The sequence below is a fragment of the Aythya ferina genome (assembly GCF_964211825.1).
Source record: "Aythya ferina genome assembly, chromosome: 1".
Taxonomy (NCBI): Eukaryota; Metazoa; Chordata; class Aves; order Anseriformes; family Anatidae; genus Aythya; species Aythya ferina.
In genome coordinates this window covers 162,273,945-162,301,941 of record NC_140296.1, presented here as the reverse complement: position 1 = coordinate 162,301,941, position 27,997 = coordinate 162,273,945, and the positions used below count along the sequence as shown (strand labels likewise).

The 27,997-nt window shown below is 42.2% G+C and overlaps 2 protein-coding genes across 12 annotated transcripts in view; one reads left to right on the top strand and one right to left on the bottom strand.

The window, feature by feature from the left end:
* Positions 1-27,984, top strand: SLC5A8 (solute carrier family 5 member 8). Its single transcript, XM_084506058.1, has 15 exons — positions 1-465; positions 2,513-2,578; positions 5,475-5,526; positions 6,554-6,621; positions 7,462-7,616; positions 8,616-8,756; positions 12,769-12,898; positions 13,892-13,980; positions 14,612-14,724; positions 16,031-16,098; positions 16,387-16,473; positions 17,256-17,455; positions 18,297-18,400; positions 20,250-20,335; positions 21,680-27,984. The coding sequence occupies exons 1-15, from the start codon at positions 133-135 to the stop codon at positions 21,809-21,811; spliced, it is 1,824 nt and encodes a 607-aa protein (XP_084362184.1). The 5' UTR covers positions 1-132; the 3' UTR covers positions 21,812-27,984.
* The window catches only part of ANO4 (anoctamin 4), a 221,767-nt gene continuing 217,753 nt past the window's right edge, over positions 23,984-27,997 (bottom strand). For all 11 annotated transcript variants that reach the window (XM_084506049.1, XM_084506040.1, XM_084506047.1 and 8 more), the window contains one exon: positions 23,984-25,921. The gene's annotated coding sequence lies outside the window, so the exon portion shown is untranslated. The remainder of the gene's footprint in view (positions 25,922-27,997) is intronic.

The following is a 27,997-nucleotide window of genomic DNA, read 5'->3' as shown; positions in this document are numbered from 1 at the left end:
GGGCGCCGGGCCCTATAAGGCTGTCCCGGCGGCACGGCCCCGGCTCTCGCCGCACGCACACACACACACACAACACCGGGGAGAAGCCCCGTGTGGGTCTGTGTCAGGCCGTCGGGCGCTAGGGCAGGTGGCATGGGGCGCTTCAGCGTGTGGGACTACGTGGTCTTCGCAGCCATGCTGCTGGTGTCGGCTGCCATCGGCATCTACTACGCGTTTGCGGGAGGGGGGCAGAAGACCTCCAAGGACTTTCTCATGGGGGGCCGCAGCATGAGTGCCCTCCCCGTCGCGCTGTCCCTCACCGCCAGCTTCATGTCGGCTGTCACGGTGCTGGGCACCCCCGCTGAGATCTACCGCTACGGGGCCATCTTCTGCATCTTCGCCATCACCTATGCGCTGGTGGTGCTGTGCAGTGCCGAGATCTTCCTGCCTGTCTTCTACAGGCTGGGCATTACCAGCACCTACGAGGTAAGGTGGAGCAGCAGGAGCCTTTCCGCAGCCTTCAGGGAGCTGGGGGCCCTCTCAGGACTGCTCTCTCTGTGTCTCCTCTCACGCTCTTTCCCAACTCCCCGCACTCTGTGCTGCCCTGTATCCTGTGTCTCTCCCAAGGACAGGCTGCAACACGCTCTGTCCCCAGATCTGCCCACACGGCCTCTGCAGAGAGGAGATGCTCACCCTGCTGCTGCAGCTCAGGAGCTTTGCACCATGCCAGATCTGTTTCCTCACTCCAGGTGCTCAGTTTAGCGGTGGTTTAATCCTTGTGCAGCTTGGGTGGTGATGTGTGGTTAATGATGTGTAATTAATATACCAAGAGCATCTAACATACAGAGTGCATCCAACATCAAGAGCATCTGACATAGCAACCAGAGTTCTCAATTCATGCTCCCTCCAGGTAGGCTTCTGAGTTTAGGGGCAGCCACAAAAGTCCCCCTCTGGCACAGTATATGTCTGTGATGTTCCTAGAGATTTTGGGGAGACACCTGCTGCAGCAGTAGATGTCATTTCCATTCCTTGAACAGTGAGATCAGCAAGTGCTCTGTCTGCAAAGTTTTTTTTGCTTTCACCAAACTATGGCTGAACTGGTCTTCAACCCTGAATGTAAGTTTTAGCTACAGCTAGCAGTGCAAAGAAATCTGGGGTGGTAAGACACATCACAGGTCGAGTCTGACTCTTTTTGGGCGAGGAAGCATCTGGTCAGGGCTTTCTTCTGACACAGAAGGTCCATGCAACCTCTTGATCTTGCATGGAAGATGGTTCCTAGCTGCAGATTTGGAGGCAAATCGCTTTTCTCACAGAGGGTGTTAGGGAAGGAGCATCAGTGCAGGTGAAAGTCCTTGGATAGCTACTTTGGTCTTTTGTATTTTATTACACTGAGCAGGGGCGTTGCAGCACTGAAGGCTGAAAACAAGATTTCTGTTGGTAGATTTAGATAAGAATTCACCAACAGAAATAACTGGTGGTTTCCAGTGCATTTTAAACTACTAATCTTTGGACTTGTCACTTGTGATATTTAAAATACGTCCCTTCTCATTAAAGGCTGTTAATTATGACTAGAAACTCACTGATAATCTCAGGGTTTAGTCAGGATAACACACCTATAAAAGATACACATTCTATCTGTGGACAGAGTTCAGAGATCAGACAACCTTTTACGTCCATCTGGGGGTTCAGGATTGCTTCCTGGCATGAACATGTTTACAGATCACAATTTAAATGGTCACCACATGAGTGAGCTCTCTAGATTTTTCAGTTTTTTTCTGTGTCAAATTAACAGATTGGCAGGTAAAGGAGATCCCTTTTGTGCCACCACATGCCCTAGGGGGTTGTTAGGACAGAGGGTGGAACGAAATCTGCCCTACAGTGTGACAAACTCATTCAGATGTTGTGTGCTCGCAGGCTGGACAAAAAGTGAGGGTTCCTGTTTTGAGAAAGGCTAAATTTCCACTTACTAGTAGAAGATGGTGAGCTGCCTTGGGCAGCAGAAGGTGAGGTTACTGTGGAGCAAGAAACCGCTGGCCACTGAAGACCTTCTGCCCTCTCTCAGCAGTCTAGATGGATATGTGTAATGCTGGAGTTTCCAAACTGACTAAGGCTCAGGCATAACCGTAATGTTTTTCTTTTCACTCTGATTTCACAATGCAAACAGGTTCTGTTGTTTGCTGTAACGTCGTTATGAACGTTGCAGAGTGCAGAGCAGGTGCTGGTCTTTGCCAAGTCCCAGCGCGCAGCTCCCTGCCTGCAGAGTGCGCTGAGGCAGTGTAGCACCAATTTCCTTTTGGGGGGCTCTGTCACTGACTAGCTGATGTCTATGTCACCTGCTCACGTGTGGTTACCTAGCAGTGAGGTCTGAAGAAATATCAAATGAAGTTGAAAGAGATATCCATCACAATTATACTAAGTTTTGTCCATTCATGAAAACAAAACAACACTATGCCCTTTCTGTATTGCTCAGTGCTTCACTGTAGTCCTGCCAATAATGGCAAGTTCTGATAAACATTTGTTTTTTCTTTTGCAGTATTTAGAGCTTCGATTCAATAAATACCTGCGGCTCTGTGGAACGGTCCTCTTCATTATACAAACGGCAAGTAAACCTCAGAGCAGTTCTCTGGTCCTTGTAGCCACCAGGACTGTCCAGCTCAGCATAGCTGGCTGTTTCTCTGAGCAGCTGACGCGGTCATCACAGTGCACAGGTGACTGGGAGCAAGGCAAAGAAATCTCTGCTCCAAAGTATGCAGTGGATGCTGGGCTGCCTGCCCCAGTGGTCTCCCCAGGCACTGCTGAGCACCCGGAGCAGTCACTTGGCATCAGCGCCCATGCCAAGAGACAAGTGACCCTTCATGTCAGGGAAATAGCATGTAAAGGAGTTGTTTGCCTGCCCTCAGCAACAAGTTCAAAATGTAAATGTGTCCTTATTACCTGCCGCGGCAGTTTTTGTCCTGTGGTTTGTGGATTCTGGGAGTCTGACTAATTCCCAAGGGTCTGTGACAGGTGACAAGGAAAACAAGCTGTCAGGAGCCTGTCACTAGCAGTACAAGGGTTTGCACCACTGCTGGGAAAAACCTGGGCGTCTGCAAACAAAAGTTGCAAATCACTGCCTTAGGGAATGTCAAACTAAAGCAGTCCCTGCAACTTTTCTTGGTGTGGTTTGCTGTATCCAGCCCGTTCGGTGAGTCAGTGTGAGACCACAGCTTTCAGACGTACAGTGAGCATGTGCCAGATGCTGTGAAACACCAGCATGAAAAATATGTTCTGTTCACAGTTATGAAGTGGATCTTTTGTGGAATTCAAAGCAAGAATGAATATAGAATTAGAAGGCTTTTCAAGTTACACTTCTGCTTGTTGACCTTTTTGGTATTTTTAAGACCCACTATGAGAGTTTTAGGGCAATCACAGTTGTACCACTAAGATAGTGATCACTGAAATGTTAATTTTTTATGTAAACAGTGCTGCTTAGCTGGATTTTGTGGATACACAAATTCATAGGAAAAGTGGAGTGGTAGCATGCATGAATCATGGTGGTATTTCATGGGCAGAAATGAAGACATCACAGTTGAGTAAGTTGGAACAAACCAAGTGTAATCACGTAAAGATCAGAAAAATAATTCTATACAACTTAAATATGTATACAAGGAAATTCACTAATGATCTATAGCTGTCTTTCTGTGCCCAGCACTAACAATTTAAATAACCTGAATCATTAAAAGAATAGTGAGGAAAGGGAACTCCCTAAGATCCTAATGGTGTAATTTAAACCATTCTGTGACTATTGGCATGTGTTTAAAAGAAAAATAATAAGGATATATAGCAATACAACCTGAAAAAATACTGAAGATATGGAAAGATTGTTTTATCTTTCTTGCTTCAAATGACACAAAAATGTGATTGTATTTGCATCATAAAAGCTAATTTCTGATGGTTCAAAGCTTCTGGCACTCATTTGTCTCATACAGGAAAGCCCCTTTCTTGTGGTGACTCTGAGTGAGTGGGATTCAGCAGCCCATGCTGATGGTCACTGCATGGGCAGAAGTCACACAGAGAAGTCACACACTTGACAAGTGTCAGTACTTGTTGGTTATGAAGTGATGCAGCTGGTCCTGAGGGGAGGTTTGTCAGGGCTGGGAGCTCTGTGGGTGTGCAAGCTAAGCGTGTAAATCTGGAGAGGACTCAGAGCATAGAGAGAAACAAGCACGTGCACACACACATGGGCAGCTGTGGGCTCTTTCCCTGGTTTTCCCACCATCAGCAGATGTTGATCTCTTTTCAACAGGGGCAGATGCTGATCTCTTCTTCCATGGTAGTCTCACCACCCTTTCTGGCCTGTGCTTGTACCAGGCACACAGCATGGGGCCAGGGTGATGTGGTAATGCTGGGTGCAGCCGCCCCTCCATGCTCATTGCTTTCCACAGCTGCATGACCACTCCCTGTACCTCTTGGCTCGCCTCAGCATAGCTGCTGGCCATGTGGCAGAGCTCTGCCACTGGGGCTGGATTTTTCCTGCGCAAAAGCCACAGCAAGTGGTCCACCCATTAGCTATCCTGTGCTGGATTAGCTGGGTTGGACTCCGTATTTGCAGGAAGGGCAAAAGCTTGCTGAATTCTGGATAACTTCTGATTCTGCTGCACTTCCATGCCCAGGTCCCACTGGTATAAATCAGGGAATCAAAAGAGTTCAATCATGAGAAGCTGATGCAAGTCAGCTCAGCCTGGATTTAGATCCCTTGAATCAAGACTGCTGACCTTGACAGAAGTCATCTGCTCATTGCAAGCTGTATTGCTCAGATCCATGCCACTGCTGAGCTTGTCCTGGTAGTACGAGGCAATGGTGAAAAGGCACTTAAAAAGTAAACACGAAGAAATTATAGAGGATACCAGTGTATGAATCCCGCTTGGCTCTTAAAAGTGGGTAGAGCAGCTCTTTGATTTGTATGTATCTTCCTGTATTGGGTGAAAATCAGCTGATGATCATGCATGGCTTCATCTTACATCAAGGACTGTAAACCCTTATAATTCTATCCATAATGCCTAACTAATGCTGTATTTCTTGTTCTTATTCATGTGCATTGCAGTTGCATACTGAGAGGCATATTGATCCCAAGACTGAGAAAATAAATTGTAATAGATTCCTTGGCAAACCATGTGTAAACCTAACCAATTTCCTTTTGCTCTTGTTTCTGCAATATGACTGCAGTTTTAAAGCAATAAAACAAGTTAATTATAAAAGCCAGGAAAAACTGAAGGGGAATTGGGTATTTAAGAGTCATTGTGGTACTTGTTTTAAGCAGACTAAGTTGTGAGACTGCAGTGCTGGTTAGTATCAGACATACATCTTCTAACAGTTTAAATTATTTCTCAACAGTTAAGAATTTAGGAAATATAGGCTGGATAAGTGCTTGAAGAGAAACCATCTCAGAAACCTGTCACCTTTTCCAGGAATTTACGATTCTTCTTTTCATTTTATATCTTTTTTTCCCCATCTAGACTTTATACACTGGCATTGTCATTTATGCTCCAGCGTTAGCACTAAATCAAGGTAAGATGACCGTACTACACTGTTTTCTAAGTTATAGTTTTATTCTGCACATAGCACTGGCGTGCTTTTCTTTTTGTAATGCTCACCAAAAGATACAGCTGAAGGATTGGCTGTGAAGTCTTCCAGGATTTGTTGATCCTGATGGGAACACTGATAGAAAGCCTCCCAGCTGTAATCCTACTCTCTAATCCTGGCTGTAAAGAATTACAGAAGTGGCTCAACAAAAAAATCTGCTCTCACTTACTCCAGTTCTCTCATGCTGTCATTAGGTCATGGCTATACTCAGAAAACATGAAAAATTAAGTATATTTTGAAGGAATGGACAGGATAGGATGCATTATTGCCATTTTTTGTTCCAGAATGACTTATTGCTTTGAAGATGGGCTACATTTATTTTTAAATGGGGGAAAAGCTTTCACAGGGAGCCAAATGAAACTTTTAACTAGGCACAATTAGTTTGTGTACTTGGCAAGAAAAGCCAATAACAAAATGAAAATAGAAAAATTAATTGTTTTGGCTAAAATGAAAATCACAATCTTTTTTTTTTTTTCTTTTTTTTTTTTTGTCTATTTGTTTGTTTGTTTTTGGCTTGTTTGTTGAACAAAAAGGAAGAAAAAAAACAACGCTGCCTGCACTGGTCTCCTCTGGTGTACGAGTCCCACATGCTTTGTGTCCTTGATGCTGATACTTGACCTGTAATTACAGGCCATAACAAACTATGACCTAGCTAGAAGCAATGTTTTCCGTGAGCTTTGCTGCCGTGTTTCCCGTTAACCGGGGCTGTCTGTTGGGGAGCCCCACAGAGCCGTGCTGGGCAGCACGTGAGTGTGTCAAGCTCAGGCACTGACGGGAATCCCCTGGTTCAGACACACAAATCTTTTAATTGCCTTTTTTTTATTACTTTCTACTTTTGCATTTAACTTATTTCGATTTGTCTGCAGAAACCAGATTGGTGTGAAAAATAGACCTTAAGTATTTTGTCTCCCCAGTGCCTCCCTCATACTAATGTTCTTTCACTCTTTTTCAGTCACGGGCTTTGACTTGTGGGGTGCTGTGGTGGCAACTGGTGTGGTCTGCACTTTCTACTGCACATTGGTATGTTGGCTCTTCAGCTGAGGGAAATGTCTTTTCCTCTCACCATTCACATCAAATGTAGAATTTATTGAAAAGTCACCTAGTAACTGAGTTGCCCCATTTCACAGCACAGCTGCAGCCACAGAGACTTCACCCAGTGACTTCTCAGGAGGCAAAGGCAGCCACAGTGTGACTCAAACCTTTTCTGTTTTGATATATTCAAAATGCTGTTGTTGCTGAAATAACAGCAAAAAGATAGATTTCCTTCCTAAAAATCCTCCTATGACTTTTCTGCTAGTCTTGTAGAGTTTAGATACGGAATTTGTCAAGCACTGCAACCATAATAGTCCAGGCTTTTATGGACAAGAACCACTGAAAATAATAAGTGCCTTATGAAATGATTGGCCTTTAGATCACTGCTAGTTGACCAAATGCCTAGAAATGTGTAAATGAAACCTCCATGACATATTTTTTTTTTTTTTTTATATTTTAATACATGTGAATGGTGTGCCTTCTGTAGTTAGTCTTACTATATGAGCAAGATGAGCACAGTCTGATCATTAATCTTTTGATACAAGCAAACTTCTGAATCAGGAGATATGATGAAGGAAATACTGGCTTAACCTATGTGTATGGCCACTGTAATTTTTAGTGCACCTCACAGAAAGACCAGCATGTCTTGAACAGATTGCAGGATGCAATTTCTGAACATCCCAATACAGAATTATCTCTATTCAGGGGTAAAACGGAATTAATCTGTCATGCATAATCTGTATAGTAACATTGCTCTTAGTTGCATGTGGGTGTAAAGCAAGAGCACGGCTGCCCCGTTGTATCTGATATGTGCTGTTCCTCACGCAGGGAGGTCTGAAGGCAGTGGTGTGGACAGACGTTTTCCAGGTTGGAATTATGGTTGCTGGATTCTCATCTGTGATTATACGAGCAGTGGTAGTTCAGGAAGGAATTGGACACATTGTAAATGATTCCTACCATGGAGGACGACTGAACTTCTGGGAGTGAGTTTGTACTTGCAGATGTTGTGCCTTTTTATTCTGACAAGTAGAGTCCATGTGGGGAGGGGAGTTGGGACCCAAATTTTACATAATTTTTAACAAACTTATGTAGTTTGATGGAGATATTTTAGGGCTAACACCATGCTAAATCCTGTGAAGAGCAAAATCTTTTTACTTTGTCAAGTAAGTGTCTTAAGGACGCATTTTGGATTCCACCAAATGTGAATGGGGATATTCATCAGGTCTTTCTAAAAAAATTCTTTACCAGGTTCTTCCGTAAATAATAATTAATCTAAGGATATTTTTTTCTTCTCATAAACAGTGGTTGTTCAACCTTTTTGGCTGAACTGCAGTGTTATGCAGCATTGCTTCTTCCCCCAGTCGTAGAATTCACAGATGGAAAAAGAAAAGGAATAAAAGCGTGTAATATGTGAATTAATACTACATTATTCACCAAGCTAAGCACTTTATAATGTTTAAATAACACTATTAAAGTGTCATTTAAAAAATATTCATGCCATTTAAAATCTGTTCTTCACTTAGAGCTAAATCAGCAAATTTTTTACAGAGTCTCTGTCTACAAAGGCTGGGCATGCAAACACACCTTTGTATTGGTGTTAGACTCATGTCCTTCTAGATAAGCAGGCATATTAGACTTTCTACTGGAACTTCATTTCATCACAATAGTCACAGAAATCATACTGCTCTACTTACAACTAGAGTTTATAGGCAAATAAATTAGTTAAAATTCACCTTTGGATAGACCAGAGTTTCACTAGGTCAGGATTTCAGCTCCGAGTTTAAAATCTGCTCTCTGTGATTTCATGTAAAGGTGGAATATCAGAATATTCAAAATCAGGCCAAATTAGGAGAGTTTATTTTAGAATTAGAGGAAATCTTTTCTCCTAGTCATTAAAGTCTTCTGATAATGAGTTTTCCACCATTTTTTTTCCCCAAGTTCCATTTCATTATTTTTTTTTTCTTTTTCCCCTCTCATTGTAGCTTTAATCCTAATCCTTTGCAAAGGCATACCTTCTGGACAATTGTCATAGGTGGAACCTTCACATGGACTGGCATTTATGGTGTCAACCAGTCCCAAGTACAGAGATACATTGCATGCAAAAGCAGGTTCCACGCAAAAATGTAAGTCTGTTTACAGTAACTCTTAATGTCTTAATTTAGCAATGACTGTTCTTTATAGGGGAAACTTTTTTATAAATAGTGTTTTTTGCCTCTATAAAACCTATTTGTAAAAGGTAACAACTTTTGCTTTCTGCTTTGTGGACCAGGTACAAGACAAATCATCACAATAAATGCGGATATTTGAATTACATATAAATGACTCTAATGTTCAGCTTTCTGCCAGACTGTTTCACTGTGCCACTATTAATGCATACAAATAGCTGCATTAAGTTTATATGCAACCTAAAGACCAAATAATATAGTACTTACTTGTGCTGAAGCCTTATTAAGACAGCATCTTGAATTGCTACTCTACTAAATATAACCAGTGTGGGGAAATTTTACCTCAGTAAAACCTAAAAGATTTTTCCATACCAATGGGTGTAAATGTGAGAAAATGTAGGAATGTTTTATTCAGTGATAAAATTGTTGGGGAATCATATATTTTGTTTTCTCAATTGTCTTGACTTTTTCAATGGGAATTCATTATGGACACTGGCAGAGAGTTCTGTTTTCGAGTTTATATATTTCTGATCAGTCTTTATTCTAGAACAGAATATATTTACTAACTCTGTTATCTTACCTTTATCTTCAGTGTCATTCCCGTAGTTCACAACTCTGGATGTAAGAATTATTGCCAAGTATATATAGTATATTTATGGGAGAAATATATAAGTACACATTGTAACTGTAGTCCCTAAATTCTGTAATGCAGTGATATGTGGTAGAGAAGGAGTTTTATGAAGGTTTTCACTTCATAAAGTCAGCAAAATGCCCACAAAATCATGTAAAATTTAGAACTGAAATATTTTTGGTTTCGGCAATAACGGAAATTATTTCCTGTCATTTGTGCTGCAGACATTTATGGTGCTCATCGTCAGCCACATCTCCAGTGTACAGTGCCACATTCCCAGCACACCATGTGGCTTCTTCACAGCCCCTGGCATGACTGTGTACAGGGGAACAGCTGCATACGTTGTGCCCAATCTGTGTGCCAGTGAGACTGTCCTTCCCAAGCACCTGCTCTACTTTGGGCTATGGTCCAGTCTTGCACCCTCCCTTCCCTCTTTGTGAAGGTGTCCCAGAGGCAGCGTGGCCAAGGGGAATGTGGCACCATGGCAGTTTCTGGGCTGATTTTCTGGGCTGTTGCAGTGGCTTTGACCAAGATTGGAGGCTGTCTGGTTCTGGAGGGTTTAGATGGGATTCAAGAGTTACGAATAAAAGTACACATTTATTTGTTTGGTCTTGATGATCCTGAAGGTCTTTTCCAACCTAAATGATTCTATGATGCTATGACTCTACAGCCCATACCATATTAGTGGTGGCACAGCCTTAATTGCTGGAGTCATCTCCTGCTGGCGTGGGCAGCTGAACTCCATGGCATCTTTCTTGTGCCTCTCTTGCATGGAGAAATCTTTTTGTATAATGGTTACAGTTTGTTACAGCTGTAAACGCTGTCATTCTGTGATGATTATCTAGTTCATTTGCAAACATAATTAAACACTACTGGCAAGTTACATTGGTGGCCTGCACCTCTTGTTGCCATTTAATCTGTACATAGAAGTGTCAAGTGTCATCGGGTCAAAATAATAAGGCTTTGCACCTCCATAGCATTTATTGTAAGGCTTTACTTAATAATGAATCAGATCTGAGGAAGTAATTCTTTCATGGGTCCCAACTTGTGGGCTGCAGGAAGGCCTTAAATGATGGCACAAAAGTAAGAATTTTCTCAGGCTTTGGGAAAAGATTTCGCCCCATTCAAGAAACAAACCAATAGGTATGAACACATGCTGTCATCCTCAAACAGTGACTAGGCAAATCAAATAATGCTTAAATATGAGCAATATCAGGCACTCAGAGCAGGAGAGGTACACTTTCAGAAAAATATAGGCTACCAGCACATTTTCCTCTACTTTCTTTTCAAGGTCATCAGCTGTCATGTTGCAGTGCTAAAATCTTAGAGACAGACTGAAACAACCAACCACCAAAAATAAGCCTTGCACAGTCACAGTGCCTTCTTCACCCAAACTCCACCTCATGTTACTCATCCAGAATTAATGGGAACACCTCCCTCCTGCTACAATAATTATACTACAGTGCTTAGTCATAGGGTGTACCAGGAGCTAGAGGTGTAAATCAGATGAAAAACGCAGTTTTCTTTTCACTGTCAGACACTGATGCAATTTAAAAACAGGAATTGCTGGATGCAGAGAATTTCTTTTGCTTTCGTGTGTTTCTCTTGACTTTCTAACCTTTACTACAGGCTTTAGACTAACACTGCTATTGCATTTATTTAAAAGTTTTACGTTGATTTAACTCATTCGTTAAATTTTGATCTGTATCAGCTTCTGAGTGCCTTATGTCAAGGTAGATTATGCCATGCCAATGCAGGAACAGCTTCAGCTAAATTGATGTTAGACATCCAGCCAATATGTGTCTATAAGAAGGGGACTACTTTTTACTACTTTTTTACTACTACTTTTTACCTACTTAGCATAGAGAGAAATTTAAAGTGCTGCTAGTGCTGTGTTTCGATAAGCACTAATTGCAAATATGAAGCATAAATGCAGAGTTTTCCCTTCTGTGTTATCCAATCAGCCTTTATTTACATAGGTCTTTTTATGAGTTTACATTGTGCTTGCCAATAATTTTTCAATGGCATAAAACTGCTGGCTCATCTAGTTAACCTATACTACTGGTTTCTAAAAATATGTATTTCAATGCCTGACAAGGTCTATAAAGTTATGTTTGCTTCTTCATTCATCCTGATGATCCTCTGGAGCAGTCCAAAGGCTGATGCTCCTTGCCTTCCTGGAAACTGAAAGCACTAAAAGGCCCACTGCAGCAGTGCAGGCATGGATATGTTTGCACAGATACCAAAGGTCCTCCAGGGATCCACCCAGCAGAGGTCTTAGTTGGCACAGGTCTAGTGTATGTGATCTTTCAGGCAGTTCAATCTCTATCAGCGGATGATACGCAGATAACCAGGAGGCCACTGCTGGAAAGGAACGCTGTTTTCCAAGGCCAGGCTCCCTCTGGGTGTGTTTGCTTGAACTGACGACATTAGGTGAGCCACAACTTGAAGAGCTTTGTGAACCAGGAGTCAACAAGAGCTGAGAAGCATCTGAGAACAGGAGATAGGTAGAATGGAAAAACCTTCATGGAGGGGGCTGTGGGGTGGGGAACAGCTGGGGGAATGATCTGTTTTTCATGACCCATAGAGGTTGCCTGTTGTGTGTGACAAAAGAAGCTCACAACCACACATTTCTTCTCTGTCTCTGTGTCAGCTGTAGCTCCCAGAAGGACATGGGGCGGGGATGGGATTCTTTGACTCTGTCAGGTTCCAAGGGGGTAAATTAGTAACGGGGAAGTTCTGGGGTCAGTGGTGACCTCTTGATCTCTGGAAGTGGAAGCTGGAAGTGGCTTAAAAGCAGGTCCCAGGACAAGGGAACACATGCCTTGTTGCTGCCTTCCGTGGAGGCTTTGCTGGGAGGAAACGGTGACTTTGTTGCTTTATGAGCACGATTCCAGCATTGTGTAAGTGTGGTAGTGCAGCTCCAGAGGCAAACGATTGGTGGTGCTGATTAAAGGTACCCAACACTTTGATCTGGGGCACCCCACCTTGCAAATCTATCTGGGATTTGTCTCTGCCAAGGGGCGTGGTGAGGGGGAAAGTGTTTTCTTGCCAGCTGCCTGTAAAGTAAAACTTGTACACATGACGAAGTATATGGATTGCGATATCACTGCCATCATCCCTTGAGTAGACTTTGTCAGAGGACAGGTGCTGAGACTGCTACCAAGAACAAAATCGCGTCACATGGAGCCATGCCATGATTCCTGTTCAGGTGGGCAGCCACATGAGGCATGGGCACCTGCTTGCTTGGCTCTGGAGGGGACTTGTGGTCCAGTCTTTTAATTGTAGCATGGGGGGATGTATAACTCTAACATGTTGTGTCCATGCATGTTGGCACAGGTCCCTCTACATCAACCTGGTGGGTCTCTGGGCAATCCTGGTCTGTGCAACGCTCTGCGGACTGTCCCTGTACTCCATCTACAAGGAATGCGACCCCTGGTCAGCAAAGCAGGTGTCGGCACTCGACCAGGTACAGCCCCGTATCTCAGTGGGTAGCAAGGGGCAGAGGCATCCTTCCCCTTGGGAAGGGTGATAAGGAAGCAGCCACTGAGAATGTGTAGCCATTCTGGTGGGTTCAAGAGCTTGAGGATGGGAATGAAGACATGCCAAGTCTATATTGTGTGTCTGTAACACAGGGATTAAGTTTAGACCATGGTGGGAGGGAATACCTGGAGAAGGCAGCAGACCTGTCTTCAGGACCCATCAGTCCCAGCATCTCCTTGGCTATCACAGACCTGCAGATCTTTTTTTTTGTTTGTTTATGCCTCAGATAATTGCAGGCTCTGGACAAATCCCCATGGACAATAGCTGGAAGGCGAGGAAAGGAGCAGAGATAACGGAGTATTGGTGGCAGGACTTAAGGATAGAGTAAGATGAGGTATGGAAGGCCAAGATGGATACCTGAAGACTCTTAGGTGCCTCCTTTCAGTCAAATTATTTTGGTGGAACCTAGAAGTAAGATACTACAAGACTGACTTGTTGGTTAAAAAAAAAAATGGTTCACAGGCAAAAAATCTTAAAATATGTATCTTTTTCCAACATTCCGATCTTGCAAAGGTCAACAGATGGCACACAGCTTCCAATATGGAAATAGTTCTAAGGTACCCTAAAGTTATTGGACTTAATCTGAAAACATTTTTGTGGTGTCAACAGCAGATACAATAATCTACTGATAGAGTGAAGTACAATCCAGACTACCTGCTGGTCAGTGCTAGTTACCTATACTGTCATCATTGGATATGCTCACCTCTGCTAGGTTGTCTTAACAGACTTGTCTGTGTCTCAAGTGGATGTTTTAAGAATCGTTTTCTTTGTAGAAAACCAATAACTAGTGCAAAATGGGACATTCAAAATTAGAAGAGCTAGGCAGAATGCCAGTGAGAAGGTTATAAAAAAATAATACAGGAAAAAAAGAAAAATTACAACAAGATAGTAATAATTCTTACACTCTGAATTTTTTCAGCTAATGCCTTACCTAGTGCTGGATATTTTCAAGGATTTTCCAGGAATGCCAGGGCTTTTTGTAGCTAGTGCCTACAGTGGGACATTAAGGTAAGTTGGATTCTAATGACTTTTTTTCTTTTCTTTTTCTTTTGTTCATGTTAAAGTTGCATTTATCCTAAAACTTCTGCATTTCATTTCCTTGTTCTTTAAGAAAAGCACTATGAGCTGTTTGTTGTTGCATCTTACAAATTTATAGTGTTCAATAGCAGTGCTCTGAGGTCCTAAGACTCAAAGCTGTTTGGAGTTCCGTACTAACAGCATGAAGAAATAGCTAACCATAGGTGATGTACAGAGCTAACAAGCCCTGTAACTCCGTGCTTTAAAGCCCCTCCGCTGTAGGAATTCTTAAATATTATAAACATGTAATTGTACAACATAGCTACAGTAATGTTTATAGCATTATACCACATGTAACAGATATTTTCATTGACTTCTCCAGCCCCATCTTTTCATTAAGATTTGCCTTGTCTTCACTAAGAGCAATTATTTTAAATGATTTTTGTAAGCTATTAACTGCATCACCTGCAGCAATAAGTCATTTCAACCAATACAGTGGTTGCATTTGTTCTCTGACACCATTCTAGACAGCAGCGGTTTCTCTCAGCCTAGTAATCCATCTGTTATCTGTGATTTCAGCATTTAAGATAAAAAAGAAATATATAGATCTTGTGTTCTATAGCACAGTGTCCTCCAGCATCAATGCTCTGGCTGCTGTGACTGTTGAAGACCTTGTTAGGCCGCACTTCAGATCGCTCTCTGAAAAGAAGCTGTCATGGATTTCCATGGGGATGAGTATGTCTGGAAAATCTTTTCCACTTTTGCTTTGCAAAGTGAGGGCTTGATTCAGATATCACTTACGGCAGCATAAGGCAAGAGCAAGTGCATTCAGACCAGTAGGACTATGTTGCTGCATTACTTGGGGGAGCAGAGATCATCAGTGCAAGTTTTATGCAGAATGGGGAGCAAGCTATTTCTAAAGAAAAAAAGAAAAAATCCATCATTTGATGTTTAAGCAGTAAAGCCAGACTGCCTATATATTCAATATTGATCTACAGTAGTACAGAACCAAATGTCTTGGATTAAAATAGGTGCTATTTTTCTTTAATCTGTTAAAACCTAGAAGCACAGGAAACAGTTTTGTAACAAACCTTGTGAACAGAGCGATATGTGAACTACAGCACTCCAGAGAATGAACAACTTCACATCTTCCCTGATGTACCCTCAGACCCGCAGTCTGATAAGTGCCTGTGTTTAATGACCTTCCTTAGGGAAGAGGGTCAAAACTGGGCTGAGCAGATGGCTTACATCTCTGACGTACATTTGCTGTCTCTGCTGGTTGTACAGCCTGATACCAGCTGCAGGTGTGGCCCAAGGCAGCATGTGTAATAGGTGTGAAAAAACACAGTCCCAGCACAGTGTCATAGCCCCTACCACAGAGCACAGCAGAGTGGTGACAGGTGCCAAATATGAAATATTTTCACCTAAGAGCAGTTTCTCCAACATTATTGCTCCAGTATTGTCGTGAGTTGCCTGAGCTATCACATTAGCAGTGGGATTAACCTATTGCTTGCACCCTTTTGCAGTGTAACTCAACAGGGGTGGAGGTGGAGGAAACAAATGAGCCAGTGTTGTGGGTGCTGGCAAGAGGGGCTATGTCCTGGTAGCCCAGGATGTTCTTTGTCACACTGCCAGCTCCCGGTAATCTGCCATCATGCACTTTCTTGCTCAAAAGAAAAGCAAATTTATTCATTCAAAATAAGAACCACATCACAGGAGATAAGCTGAGAAATGTGAACAATGCATGGGGTATTGGCGTGATGGCTAATCCATATGGATCAATCCATTTAGGATCAAGTGCTTAAATAATCTTTAGTAATATACAGGAATAGGATTTTGTCACGTTTGCATCATTTCCTTTTAATGCAAACAGAAAACTGGCCATTTGGGCTCTTTTAGGAAAAAACAAAACAAAACAAGAAAGATGCTAGCAGGTTTGTTTTGGGGATGTCAGGGCCCTGCTGGGTTAGAAGGAAGCATTTCTCCATCTGTGGGCATTTTGTCAGATCATTCTGCACATCATTCTGCCTTTCCCACACAGGCCTGTTTTATGGTGGAGTCTGCATCGCTATGGCTGCGCTGGCATCTCTCATGGGAGCCTTGCTGCAGGTGAGTGTCAGGCTGCTTTTTCACGCCTGCATTGAATAATCCAGAATGAATTGTGTAAGGAAATAATTGCTGGATACCATTATGAGATTAGCCTTCATTCTTTGTTTGTTAGTGGCCTCAAACAGCCTAAGCTTCCACGCTGAGCACCCATGTCACTATACAAAGTCCTGCCAGCTGAGAAGGACAATTAAAAACCCATAATTTCCTTCTTACCAGCTTCCCTTCTTGACCTGTTGGAAGCTTTAACTTTCCCTGCACAGCACTGAATAGACTCTCTTCCTTCCACAGGCAGCACTCAGCATTTTTGGCATGGTTGGTGGCCCCCTTTTAGGACTTTTTGCCTTGGGAATCCTCTGCTCCTTTGCAAATGGAATTGTAAGTACAAATTTAAAACCCTGTTGGACCAAAATTAATTGATAATTTTGGCTATGTCCTCCCCCCTCCACCCCCAATAATTTTGTGTTGGGCAGCACATATGTCTTTAATAATTTCCATGTGGATCTTTACCCTTTCTCACTTTCCACCTTGAAGTGATGAACCTCTTTAAATGACAGGCTCAATTGGATTGCTCTGCTAGAGTGCTTCAGTATCATGATATCAGCATTTCCAGAGGAAATGGCTACTCCATCAAAAATGTATTTGACCAACTCTGGGAGTATGGTCCATCGGTCAGTCTGAGAGGATTGTTATTTAGTAAGATTTGCTAGTCACTAACCTTTACGTTTTTACAGTTGTGAATTTTAAGTATATGCTGCAAAAAGAATCACTAGCTGTCACCCAGCAAACCCATCCAGAAGAGACTCTTGCAAAAACAAATCACATGAGGAAAAAGGGAAAATGCTTTTGTAGTCATTTAAGGAGGGCCTCAAATAAACCAGCTTTTTCCCCATACCAAACAACCCAAAGTTGTCCCTTGATTATAAATTCACAGTGGCAAAATAAAAAGTGATATGTTCAGGAGCCACAAGCAAACATTGTACTCCTCAAAAGTTAAATGAAGTAAATTCCCAGTTCTCCCCAACTGTTTATTTTTCATATGTAGCTTTCAGTTTAGATTATTTTAAGTGTTTCTTACTTATCTTGTTTTTGTTGTTGATGTTGTTTTATGTATACTTCTGCATTCCTTGTAAGTCCAAGTTTCATTTTCTGTTTTGCAGGGTGCATTTGTGGGTCTTGTCACTGGCTTCGTTGTTTCACTTTGGGTTGGAATTGGTTCTCAGATTTATCCTCCACTCCCAGAGAGGACTTTGCCACTGCCCCTCTCAACTGATGGCTGTAATATATCCATTTCAAGCAATCTGACTACATCAACAGCAAATCCATTAACAACAATTTTCAGCACACAAGCTCCCGAAAGGTATACAGGTTCCTCATCTGCGATATCTGCAGCATGTGTTTGATGTAAAACAACATAAACATCTGCCTAGCATTTGGGTTACTTCAGGAGAGACTATGATTGGTATAATGGGAAAAATATAAGGGGTTTTCTTCCCTCTGCAGTTGCTGCATGTTGCTTTGGGCACTCACAATTAAACATAAAAATTACAAATGATAATACAGGGAACAGCTGGAACAGGAGCTAAACAAACATACTTCTAGAGATTCTTAGTCATTATACTTCAGAGCACCATATAATCAGCAATGGATACCCTGGTGCACACACAGGTGCCCAATATCCAGTCTGACAGACTACCTCTGACACAAGACCTCCAGCATGACTCGTGGCTGTAGGAAGGCAACAGAGCACACCGTCAAGGTGACCAAAACAAGATGTAAAATGAAGTGTGAGAATTGCCCTATTATTTCTGGCTGTTTAGAGCAGCACATGGCTGATGTCCTACCATATTTTTTTCTTTAAATAATACAGCACATTCTAAAGATGGTACCCCCTCGTCTGGATAGCTGGAGTGCTCAGCTCTGCACTAGATTCTGAGCAGAGACAAGACTGTCCTGTTTTACCTGCTCGGTCCCATGTTGCCTACTGCATTGACCAGTCTCCTCCCCTGTGAGAACACTTCTGCAAGTTTTGTAACAGATTTTCAATGCACTTTTTATTGTTTGGAGGTACAGTACTAAGAGTACCAGCTCATTTCATTCAGAAAGTAGCTCTTTATTATACTCTATCTGGAAACAGACAACATTTTCAGGTTGCCTGGAAGAAGAAAGCAGAGGTTAATTTTTTTCCTGCTCTTTTTCAGGCCTGTCCTGGCAGACCGCTGGTATTCCTTGTCCTATCTCTACTTCAGCACACTTGGGACACTTATCACGATAGTTGTGGGAATGATTATCAGCCTCCTAACAGGTACTAGTTCCGCTGCTGAGGTTGAACATAAGTCTTAGACCTGTTTCAAACTAAGATGACCAAATGGAGAACTGCCATTTCCGCACTCAGTGCTGGTGACTGTACTGCAAAGGCTGGATATTAGGAAAAGGTTCTTCACCAAGAAGGTGGCTGAGCACTGCAACAGGTTACCTGGGGAAGTGGTCACAGCACTGAGCCTGCTGGAGTTCAAGAAGCATTTGGACAACACTCTCAAACAAATGGTTTAATTTTTAGGTAGTCCTGTGTGAAGCCAGGAGTTGGAATTGCTGAGCCTTGTGGGTCCCTTCCAGCTGTTGCATGTTCTGTTGCATAAAGGCTCCCATCCTAACTTACATTTCCTCCTCTCAGGCCTTCTGAATCCTATGCTTGGTCTCTAATCACAGGAAAGATTACTTTAAATTTCTGAGGAGAAAGAAGTTTTAGCAGTTTTTTAACCCAAGGATCAAAAAACTCTATCCGTCTTTCCTGTTCTGTTAGATCCCAGCAGGGTCTGAGGTTGGAGGGTAGTCCCTGAACATGGCAGCAACTTAAAGCAAGGAGATACACCCATGCTTCTTCTAGAAGACAAAAACAGTTTTACTTTAAGTGAGTTCAAAGCACTCAAGCATGCACCTGTACAGTGCATGCTTTTCACCACATTTCCCATGCATGTAGCAGAGTTGCAGACTGTGTGCATGTCAATGTTAACTCCTTTCTCAGTTGTCCTGTACTACTTGTGAAGAGGTAAAAGCAACGAATGAGACCAGGGACTTCAGTTCCAGCTTGTGGCCTTTCTGCTCTTGCAGCTAAGTGAGATGCAAACTGCACTTGTCATCTGCATTGTGCATGGCAGAAATAGCACAAAATTAGCTGCTCTCACAGCTGTCCCCACTACTCCTGGTCAGATTCCTGCTACATCACTCATCAGACTTTGGTGCTGTTAGAATTCAGACCTACTATCCTGACCTATAACTACGTCAGAGATGAATTCTGTTTTTCTTCAGGACTACAAAACTCCAAACTCAGCAGACAGATTGGCTTCCAGTACATTCCTTGTGCCTTACAACTAGTAAACACAAGATACTCTTCTGCCATTTTCTTTTCCTCACAGGCTGCTGGAGGATTTGCTCCCCTTCTTCCCTCTGTCCTGTCCTTAGTTCCCTCACTGACATGCTTCTTTCTGCAAAGGCAAGGTTGAGCTCTGGCAGTGATGCTTGTAGACAAATTTCATTTCTTACTAGCTTGGGATCAGGTCACCCATAGTCACTCCACTGAAAGCCTCTCCATTGGACCATAAAACAAAGTGCAAAATCAGAGTAACTCAGTAAATCCAGATGAGAATTCCTCAGCCCAAGAAATAGAAACTCCAGAGAACCAACTCAACATCGCCCTGGTCTTTGTGGAAAAAGATCCCATTTAATTCCCAGGTGATAGAGATAATTCCCAGTACCTACCTCTCCTCTCTTTCCCACGCACATACTCACACAGCAGTTCATCTTCCCTGCACTAAAAGTGCCCAAACATCCAACTAATCCCCTACCCTCCTTGGATGGTTGTCTCAGCATTTTACATATTTTTGCATACAGAAACCTGGGGAGGACCTAGAAAACTCTGAAGAGGGGCTGAGGCATTTCAAGTAGATCCTGAAGATCATTTCATACTTTGAAAGATGCAGGGGACACTTCATTGTAAAGAAATGATCCCTAAGGAAAGTAACATCCAGCCCGTGACTGCTTGATGGCTTTTTTTGCATGACTGTCCTGTTCATCTGGCTTGGTGCCCATAGCTGGGCTCTGACACATCATTCACATGTGTAAAATTGGCTGATTGAAATCTGCCTATTTTTTAGGAGGACTGAAGCAGAACACAGACCGTAAATTCCTGCTGACCAAAGAAGATTTCCTTTCCAACTTCTCACGGTCTAAATCGGATACAGTAAGTGTAGTTATTTATGCATCCTCTAATTTCAAGTAATCTCTCCTCCTGTGGACAAAGGCAAGCAATCCTTGGTTTATCTTTTCCCACCAGGATGAATAGCACCTGATGCTTTTAGGCAGGAGCACAGCACAAGGCAGGTGAGAGAAAAGCAGCTAGAACAGGCAGGGAATCTGTGTTTGGCCACAGCTTGACTTCAGTAACAACAGAGTAGCAGCTGAGATAAAAGGGACAGTTGTTCTCCAGGTTTCTGCCAAAATACTCCCTCACTAGTCTTTTGGAAGCTGATCCAAGGCACATGTTGGACTCAGCAAAGCTTCCTTTGTAAACTTGTTCTCTAAAGTCTTTTTTTTTTTTTTTTTTTTTTCAAGATCAGCTACTGTTTGAGCAAAAGCATTTCTAGATAGACAGTGTATCTATTTCCTCCCTCCCTCCCTATGATACAAGAAAAGGGGAGAAATTGGGTAGAGCAGAATAACATCCCTTAGAAACGCTAACATAATACAGTTTTTAAAATAAACTAGAAATAACCCTTCAGTTAGTGCTATCAGGATGCTGAACATGCAAGTTTGGATTTGCTCAGTGTTTTTTGAATACTGTAGTATGGCTAATGGTCATATTTTTAAGATGGTCCAGTTTGCAAAGTGTTTCTCCCCATGAAAATAAAACCTTTTAGTATGATCTTATCTATTTTAGTCAAACTAATGACTAAACTCTGATGTCTTCTGAAAAAAGAAGAAAAACCACCAAACATATGGAAGCTAATGTTCACAGCTAGTTTCCGTGTGGAGTCAGAAACAAGTGTCTGCCTGGGTAGCAAGTGGTTGGCATCACCACTAGCGCAGAAAGTTAATTACTGAGAATAAACTGAAAAATAAAACTAAGCAACTTTCTGCACATGGAGAGCTCAACATCTCATTATGATTAGTGAAGATCGAGCATCAAAGCAATGATGCATGTTAATTTTCTTTTCATGTCAAAGATAGGGCAAGGACCAAGGGTTGGGATCCAATAGCTCAGGGACGTGGTGGTGACAGAACACCAGACTTGAAAACAGCAATTAAAACTTTGCACACCCAAAAATGCTTTAGATGCTTTACAGGACAAGAACATTTTATGTGACAAGAACATTTTACACAACTAGCATCTTATGCAATAAGAAATTTTCCATACCCTTAGAAAAATACCAGCTGCTGCAATGAATAACTATGCTCTGTCAGCAACTGACGTGCATTTTCCTGCAAGGCCTTCTGTAAATCGGGCCTGACTCTGCTTCCTACAGGTCAAAGAGAGGAAAACTATTTCTTCCACTTCCCAGCATGGCTTTTGTCTTTTCTTTTTTAGGCAGAGAAAGTGGTAGTGTTGAGCTGGAAAACATCTACTAACGCAGCCGAAGGAACTGACAACCCTGCTTTCAGCCACATCGAAATGGATGTAGCAAGCGATAAGAACAAAGTCAATGGCCTTCACATATGACATGGGGCCATGTCAGCCCTCGAGGACAGTTTTGTTGACGTGAAGCACTGCTGACGTTCCTGTGCTGGGTCAGTTACCAGCCCTGCCGGGTTACAGGCAGGAGTCTGCTGAGCTTCGTGGTACTGTTACCCTTGCACAACCTTGACGTGAGTCAAGAAAGGAATCAGGTCTTTCCTGCTGCTCTCTCTCTCACTCTGGATCTTGGTGACAGGGCTTAAGGTGATGGTTCAATGTGAAATATTTACCTGATATTCTTGAGCCTCCTGGAAAATAGCTGCTTTGAATTTCAGTTCACTCTTGGGGTAAATTTTTTATTTGGGAAGAGCACTGTTCCATCAGACATGCTAGTTCTCCTTTTTTTTTTTTTTTAAAGTCATTGGAAGTACAAGGAGGTGGGTACTGTAGGATCATTGCAGGGTGCATCAGATTGAAAGAAACAGTGGATCTTCTTTTGTAGCACAGGAGATGTGCTTATCTCCATCTGGTTGCTTTGCAGAACTGATCCTGACAGCATATTTATTTTGCTGGTTTTGTCCTATATATTTGCTTTCATTAAGCCACTCATTCTTTGGTTACCTGCATCTACTCCTGTGTACTCACTGTTGGAAGCTACAAGAGTGTCTTTGGAGATGGGTGAAAGCAAGCATCACTAATATCTTGCTCTTTACTCCCTGACTGACTCTTCTGCCTTGTCTTCCCCTTCCAGAGCTGGCCCTCATGATAAAGTGAGCTATCTGGGCTTTTTATTCAGTGCCATGTAGCAGAACCACTTGCTGGCCAAAGACCACTCTTGTACTGGACTGGGTGTACTGTAGCAAAGATGTAAATGGAAGAAGATGGCCCTCTTTCCTGTACTGGGCAAGAGAGAAGGCTGCACCTGCAGTTGCCACTGCCGTTATGTGTGGGGCTGTGAGCTGAAACCCGCTATAGCCATTTGTGTTCGTGCAGTCCCTGTTGTCATTCACGGGATTCAGTTGCAAGACTGGGACAGATCAGGCCAGAGTATGTTGTTTTATCGTGAGCAGAGTCCACTGTGCAGTCCCCAGGTAAGGAAGGGATTACATAGGCTGTAGTTTGATAAAATCTTGTCCGTGGCTGCAGGGTACTGGATGGCTCATCCTCTGGTGGGGCTGCCAAGAGGAGCTCAACAGCACATCCCTCCTTGACCATGTACTTCTGGCTTGGAAGAGTAAAAACCACCATAGCTTCCTTGTCCTATCTGCTTTCTGGTACAACAGGGACCAGACTAGTTGACCCACTGTGTTGTTTTTGCACTGCAGACTTTCTGCTACGGGTATATGTAGGTGTTCAAAACTTGTCTACAGCAATGAAACCAAATTGGGTAATAAAAGTCATTGCAGGAAAGCCAAGCTGTGAAGCTTATAAAGCTGTCATGCTTGAGATTTAAATCAAACACTGACTGTGTGTCTTAAACACTCTCTAGAAGTTATGCTGCAGTTGTACCCTGTGCTGAGCTGCTATAATTTGGGGTTTGACTCAGTGCTAGTTTATCTATGCCAATTTGGGCCCTTTAGCTCTTAATCTATTCTGTGCCCCAGTGACAGTGGGCATTTGGTGATCTCCTGTGTAAGATGAGCTGACAAGATCAGAAAACATTAGGAATTAAAAATGGGAGCAGACCTCTCCTAGAGGAGTACAGACCAGATAGACCGTGCACGGCTTGCCACTAGGAGCACATCTCCGTCAGCTAACCCAGTGCAAAATGACGTGATGAAGGCAGGCTTCCTCTCTGCCTCCTGAAACATGCACTTGCACAATCCAATGAAGAATTTCGGGCCATCCCCTTGTCTCTCATTCCTCTGCTGCAGTGCTGTGACCAGGTTAGTGTCAGAACACTGTGCAGAAGGGCAAGCAGAATAAATCCCAGCAAGCAGGATAAATACCTGGTGTTACATCTTGTGTCCCCATATCTAAGATCTGTTCTGAGATGATGAATAGCATGCTGTATAAAGTCTTCTGGGATTCAGGACAGAGGCCTCTGTTCTGGGACTGTCCTAGTCTCCCTGAGACAACTAGCCCACTGAGTGAATGAGCTGCCTATGCTTTCCAAACATCGAATGGTTAAGTGCAGCTCATGCAGCCTTGTGCCTTGACTTCATGACAAAAACTGATACTGCACTTTGTGCTGCAAAATAGTTTTTGAGCCTTGGAGTAAAATAATTTGTAGTTACCAGGTATTTGCATCCCACAGATCTGATCAAGAGTAAGTAATGGTATTTCCACTCTGCTACAGAGAACCAAAATGTGGTGAAAAGGACTGGTGTCCCTCTGTGTGTCTCTGCTTAGTGACACATAGTAAGCCATGGACAAAAGAGAAGCCTATTGCAAGCCCTTGGTTTATGTGCCACCTGGTATGGCTACAGCTCTCCCAACCCACATGCTGAAATCCCATCTGAACCTGCTCCTCAGGAGGGTGACTGATTGCTGTTTTATTGAACAGCATCAGTATGGCCTATGTTGCACCACTCTGTGCTGAGATCCCTGTTTGCACTGTAGTCAATACTGCCTTAAACTATCCTGCGTGACCTGTGGCTTCTACCTGTTCTGTTCATGGAGAGAAGACTAATCTTGCTGATTATCCTACTTAAGAAAAAAATGTAGTGTCACAGAGTTTTTCCTCAGTACTTTGAATTCACATAATTTATTAAAACAGAGAAAACACATAAGTCATTGCTTGAAGTTACTTTTTTTGAGCACTTCATTTAACTCTAATTTTGGTATGAAGTGAAAGTTTGGGCTAGTTGATATCTGTGGGTCTACAAAATGAGTTTTTACTGGGGAAAATACCTTGCTGTAAGAGGCAAACATTTTTAAACATTGCAGATGACCCTGGTAACTATCCCTTTTCTTGTTAGTTCACCTCCCATGATTGCTGCAGAGCCAAGAAGTGACTCTTCCTGCTTTGCTTTTTTTTTTCTATATGCTTGTTACTTTAATTGGCATCACTAATTAAAACAGTTAATTTTGAATAATATTTTCTCTGGGATTATACACTGTCCTCAGCTAGTTGGACACAGAGCCAGGGCCTTGTGTAAAAGCAGCAAGACAATTCTCAATGTCTCCATCATGCTCCTGCACCTTGATCCTTCATCTCTCCCAGCTAAAAACTCAACCAACAATGAAATGAAGGATGGCCAAGCCAATTAATTCCATGGGAGTAGGAGCCCTCCACACTGTCCAAATTACATGTGGCATCTGTCAGGGTCAAGAGAAAAAGCAAGTGGGAACATTAAAAAGTGAACTAAATACACAACAGAAACAATAATTGACTATGTAAATACACAAAGGATTCACAGAGAGAAGGCAGTGATGGATCCTGGCCCTTTTAGGTTTGCATTTACTTTTGCTTCTACTCAACTGGTCTGTTTGCTTTCTGAACAAATAAGGGAAACAGAAAAAAAATCATGAACACCAAACAGCAAATATTTCATATGCATAATTTATTTTAAAGTTTATTGCGTCACATTATACAAGCATTAAACATGGCTTTATGTTGATGATTTTTTTTAAAGTGTGAAAACTTGACATTCTTCTTCATAGGATTTTTTTCTATTTACAAATAAACAATCTCTCTATATACTTTATATATATATTATATATATATGGTAAATAACATAACTTCCATCAGAAAGACTTTAAATAAAGAAAGAACTGATTTGTAAACAGGGATTCCATTGTAATATTTGGTGGTTTGAACACAGATGATGTTCTATACTTAGGCTTTTTCTTTTGTTAAAGTATCCAGGTTGTTCATTTACATTTCTTCTAAGATTTGTAAAACCAATATGGGACAGAATGCAAAAAACGTAGCAAACAGGCTGAAAAACAGTCCCAATATACAGTTTTTTCCTTGGTTTTAAAAACTGGTGTGTAACTGCTCATGAAGTACATGCTTGCTGTCAAGAGTGGTCTATTGAGATCAATCTATGCTGATTGCAGGATGATTTCACAGTAAATCCTTTGATGTGTGCTGTCCTGCTTGCTATGGAAAATGTCTGTGGCATGCATTGAGGTTGCACTTTTTCTCATTCCTTTGAAGGTAGTGCTCTCTTGGAGCTTGAGTAAGTAAACAACATATAGGACTGTCACCTGGAGGTTTAAACAAAACCCGTCATCAGATCAGAAAGAAGGGAATGACATAAATTCGCTATCTAGAGACCATTTAAAATTCCATTTATTATCATTAGCCTATTGCTTGTATTATATTTTCCTAACTAATGAAATAAATAGAAAGAGGTTGTCTTTCCTGAGTGTTCCGCTACATAGCTTTGAAGGACTAAAGGGAAATCTATTCTGAAGCACTGAAACATCAGTGGGGTGACTGGTCAACATTAAGTGACAGAAATGTACTCAGGAACTGCCAGGGAGGTCAGAGCCCCTTTCAGCATCATGCTCAACACAAGCTTGGTAAACAGCCAACTCACATTCTCGGCTTGAACAGAACAGGATGCAACCTCTAGCAAGGTAGTGTCATGAAAATTCATCACAATGTAGCTATGTTGAAAACTTCTACCAAAAGCAATTTGTATGTATTGTATTTTTGATGCACTTTATTTGTTTTGACACAATATATTGCTGTGATTCCTCCAGAATGGAAGTCAACTTATATTCTACTAGATTTCAATTCGTTCTGGGAAGTTACTGGGAAGTTACTGAGATCTCCAGTGACAAAGCTTTATCTTCCTGCAGGAGTTGGCAAAGCTTTGCACTCATTTGGGTGAGACTGATTTTATGCATGACTCACAACTCATTTTACTACTTCGCAAACATTTCCTAAGCTAGTCATCTGTTAATTTAGATATTAAACAGAGGGTATGCAATCTAATCCGATTGATCGAGCAAATTTGGTCTGAATGTGATTTTGCATGGTGATCCTGCTTGAGAGCATCCAGATTGCAAGTGCAATAGACACCCGTAGGTGGTGGATGGTAAATACTAACCCATCTGGCATGTGTGTATCAAAGGATGCCATTGCCTAACCTCCACCCCCTATTTACAGAGACAGAATATCCCCATTTCTGTACTGCCCATATGGGCTGTGTCCACAGCTGCTGAAGCAAAGATGAACAAACAAGTTCACTTGCTTGTTAGGCAGAAATACACCCCATAACCATTAGTTGTCTTCCTCATTCATTTTGGCACCAAGTCAACACAGAACAGATTCATCCTGAAACCCCTTCAGTGACTACGCTGCCTCATGGGAACACCAAGCCTGGGCCAGGAGTGCCTGATAATGGGAGCTGCTGTGGCATTTATCCTCTTCAGGTAGGATGACAGTCACTAGTGGAGGATGTACCTTATTGCAAGGAAGCAAAGGGTAGGCAGGCAGTGGCTCTACAGAGATCAGGGTGCAAACATTTTCTTCCACTAAGACGTATTACCTTTTATTAAAACTTTCTTTCCCATAGAAGTAGCACAGTTCTACCCTGCAGTGGAAAGAAGTTGATGGATCTAATTTGGCAATATGTGCAAGTGGTCCTGATGTCTTGTGGAGTCTGAGGCATCCGACCACTGTGTGCTCACTCCAGAAGGGCAAATTTTAGCCCTTCTGTCAAATGGTTTCTAGAGGAACTTGTAGGAACAATTTGCCGATTTTTCCTCCTTCTTAAACACCTTCAGACTAACAAGGTCAATATTCCTTGATATTTCTGATGGAGCTCCAGTCATTGGAAAAGGGTAAAGTGAATTGATCAGCTCCAGGACTTTGTATCTAGCTGTATCATCACCAAGACATACATCTACTTCCACCTGTCTTCTTACAGTCTTGGCTTTTGAACCTCTTCATGAAGAAATGTTGTGGCTGAGTATGCCGCTGCACATTCTGCAAGAATCACTTTGAGACAAGAGGTGGTAGGGCTTTCACAACACTCAGCCTTTTGATTCATGTTGCTCCATCCAACACTTCAGCAGTCTTCAGACTTACAACTCTCCTATTTTGGGCTAATGGTCAGCAAATTCTTTAATTTCTTAATGCTAAATGATTTGTAAAAGGATATAAACAGTGGCCCATTTCAGCCAAATCTAATTCTACAGCCTGTGTAGAATTGTTCTGCATGAAGGATTTCAAGCCATTTTGTGTTATCAGTCTGGTTGTTTCCCACTACTCCCCTCCTTAGATAACAAAGAGGAATAAAGAAAAAGTTACAAGAGCCGAGATGTTGAATG

What these genes read in the sequence shown, in the direction of transcription:
- SLC5A8 (XM_084506058.1), top strand. Translation starts at nt 133, where the DNA reads ATGGGGCGCTTCAGCGTGTGGGACTACGTGGTCTTCGCAGCCATGCTG. An exon ending in AGCACACAAGCTCCCGAAAG is followed by an intron (nt 17,456 to 18,296) that starts GTATACAGGTTC and finishes GCTCTTTTTCAG; the next exon opens with GCCTGTCCTGGCAGACCGCT. An exon ending in CACGGTCTAAATCGGATACA is followed by an intron (nt 20,336 to 21,679) that starts GTAAGTGTAGTT and finishes TTTCTTTTTTAG; the next exon opens with GCAGAGAAAGTGGTAGTGTT.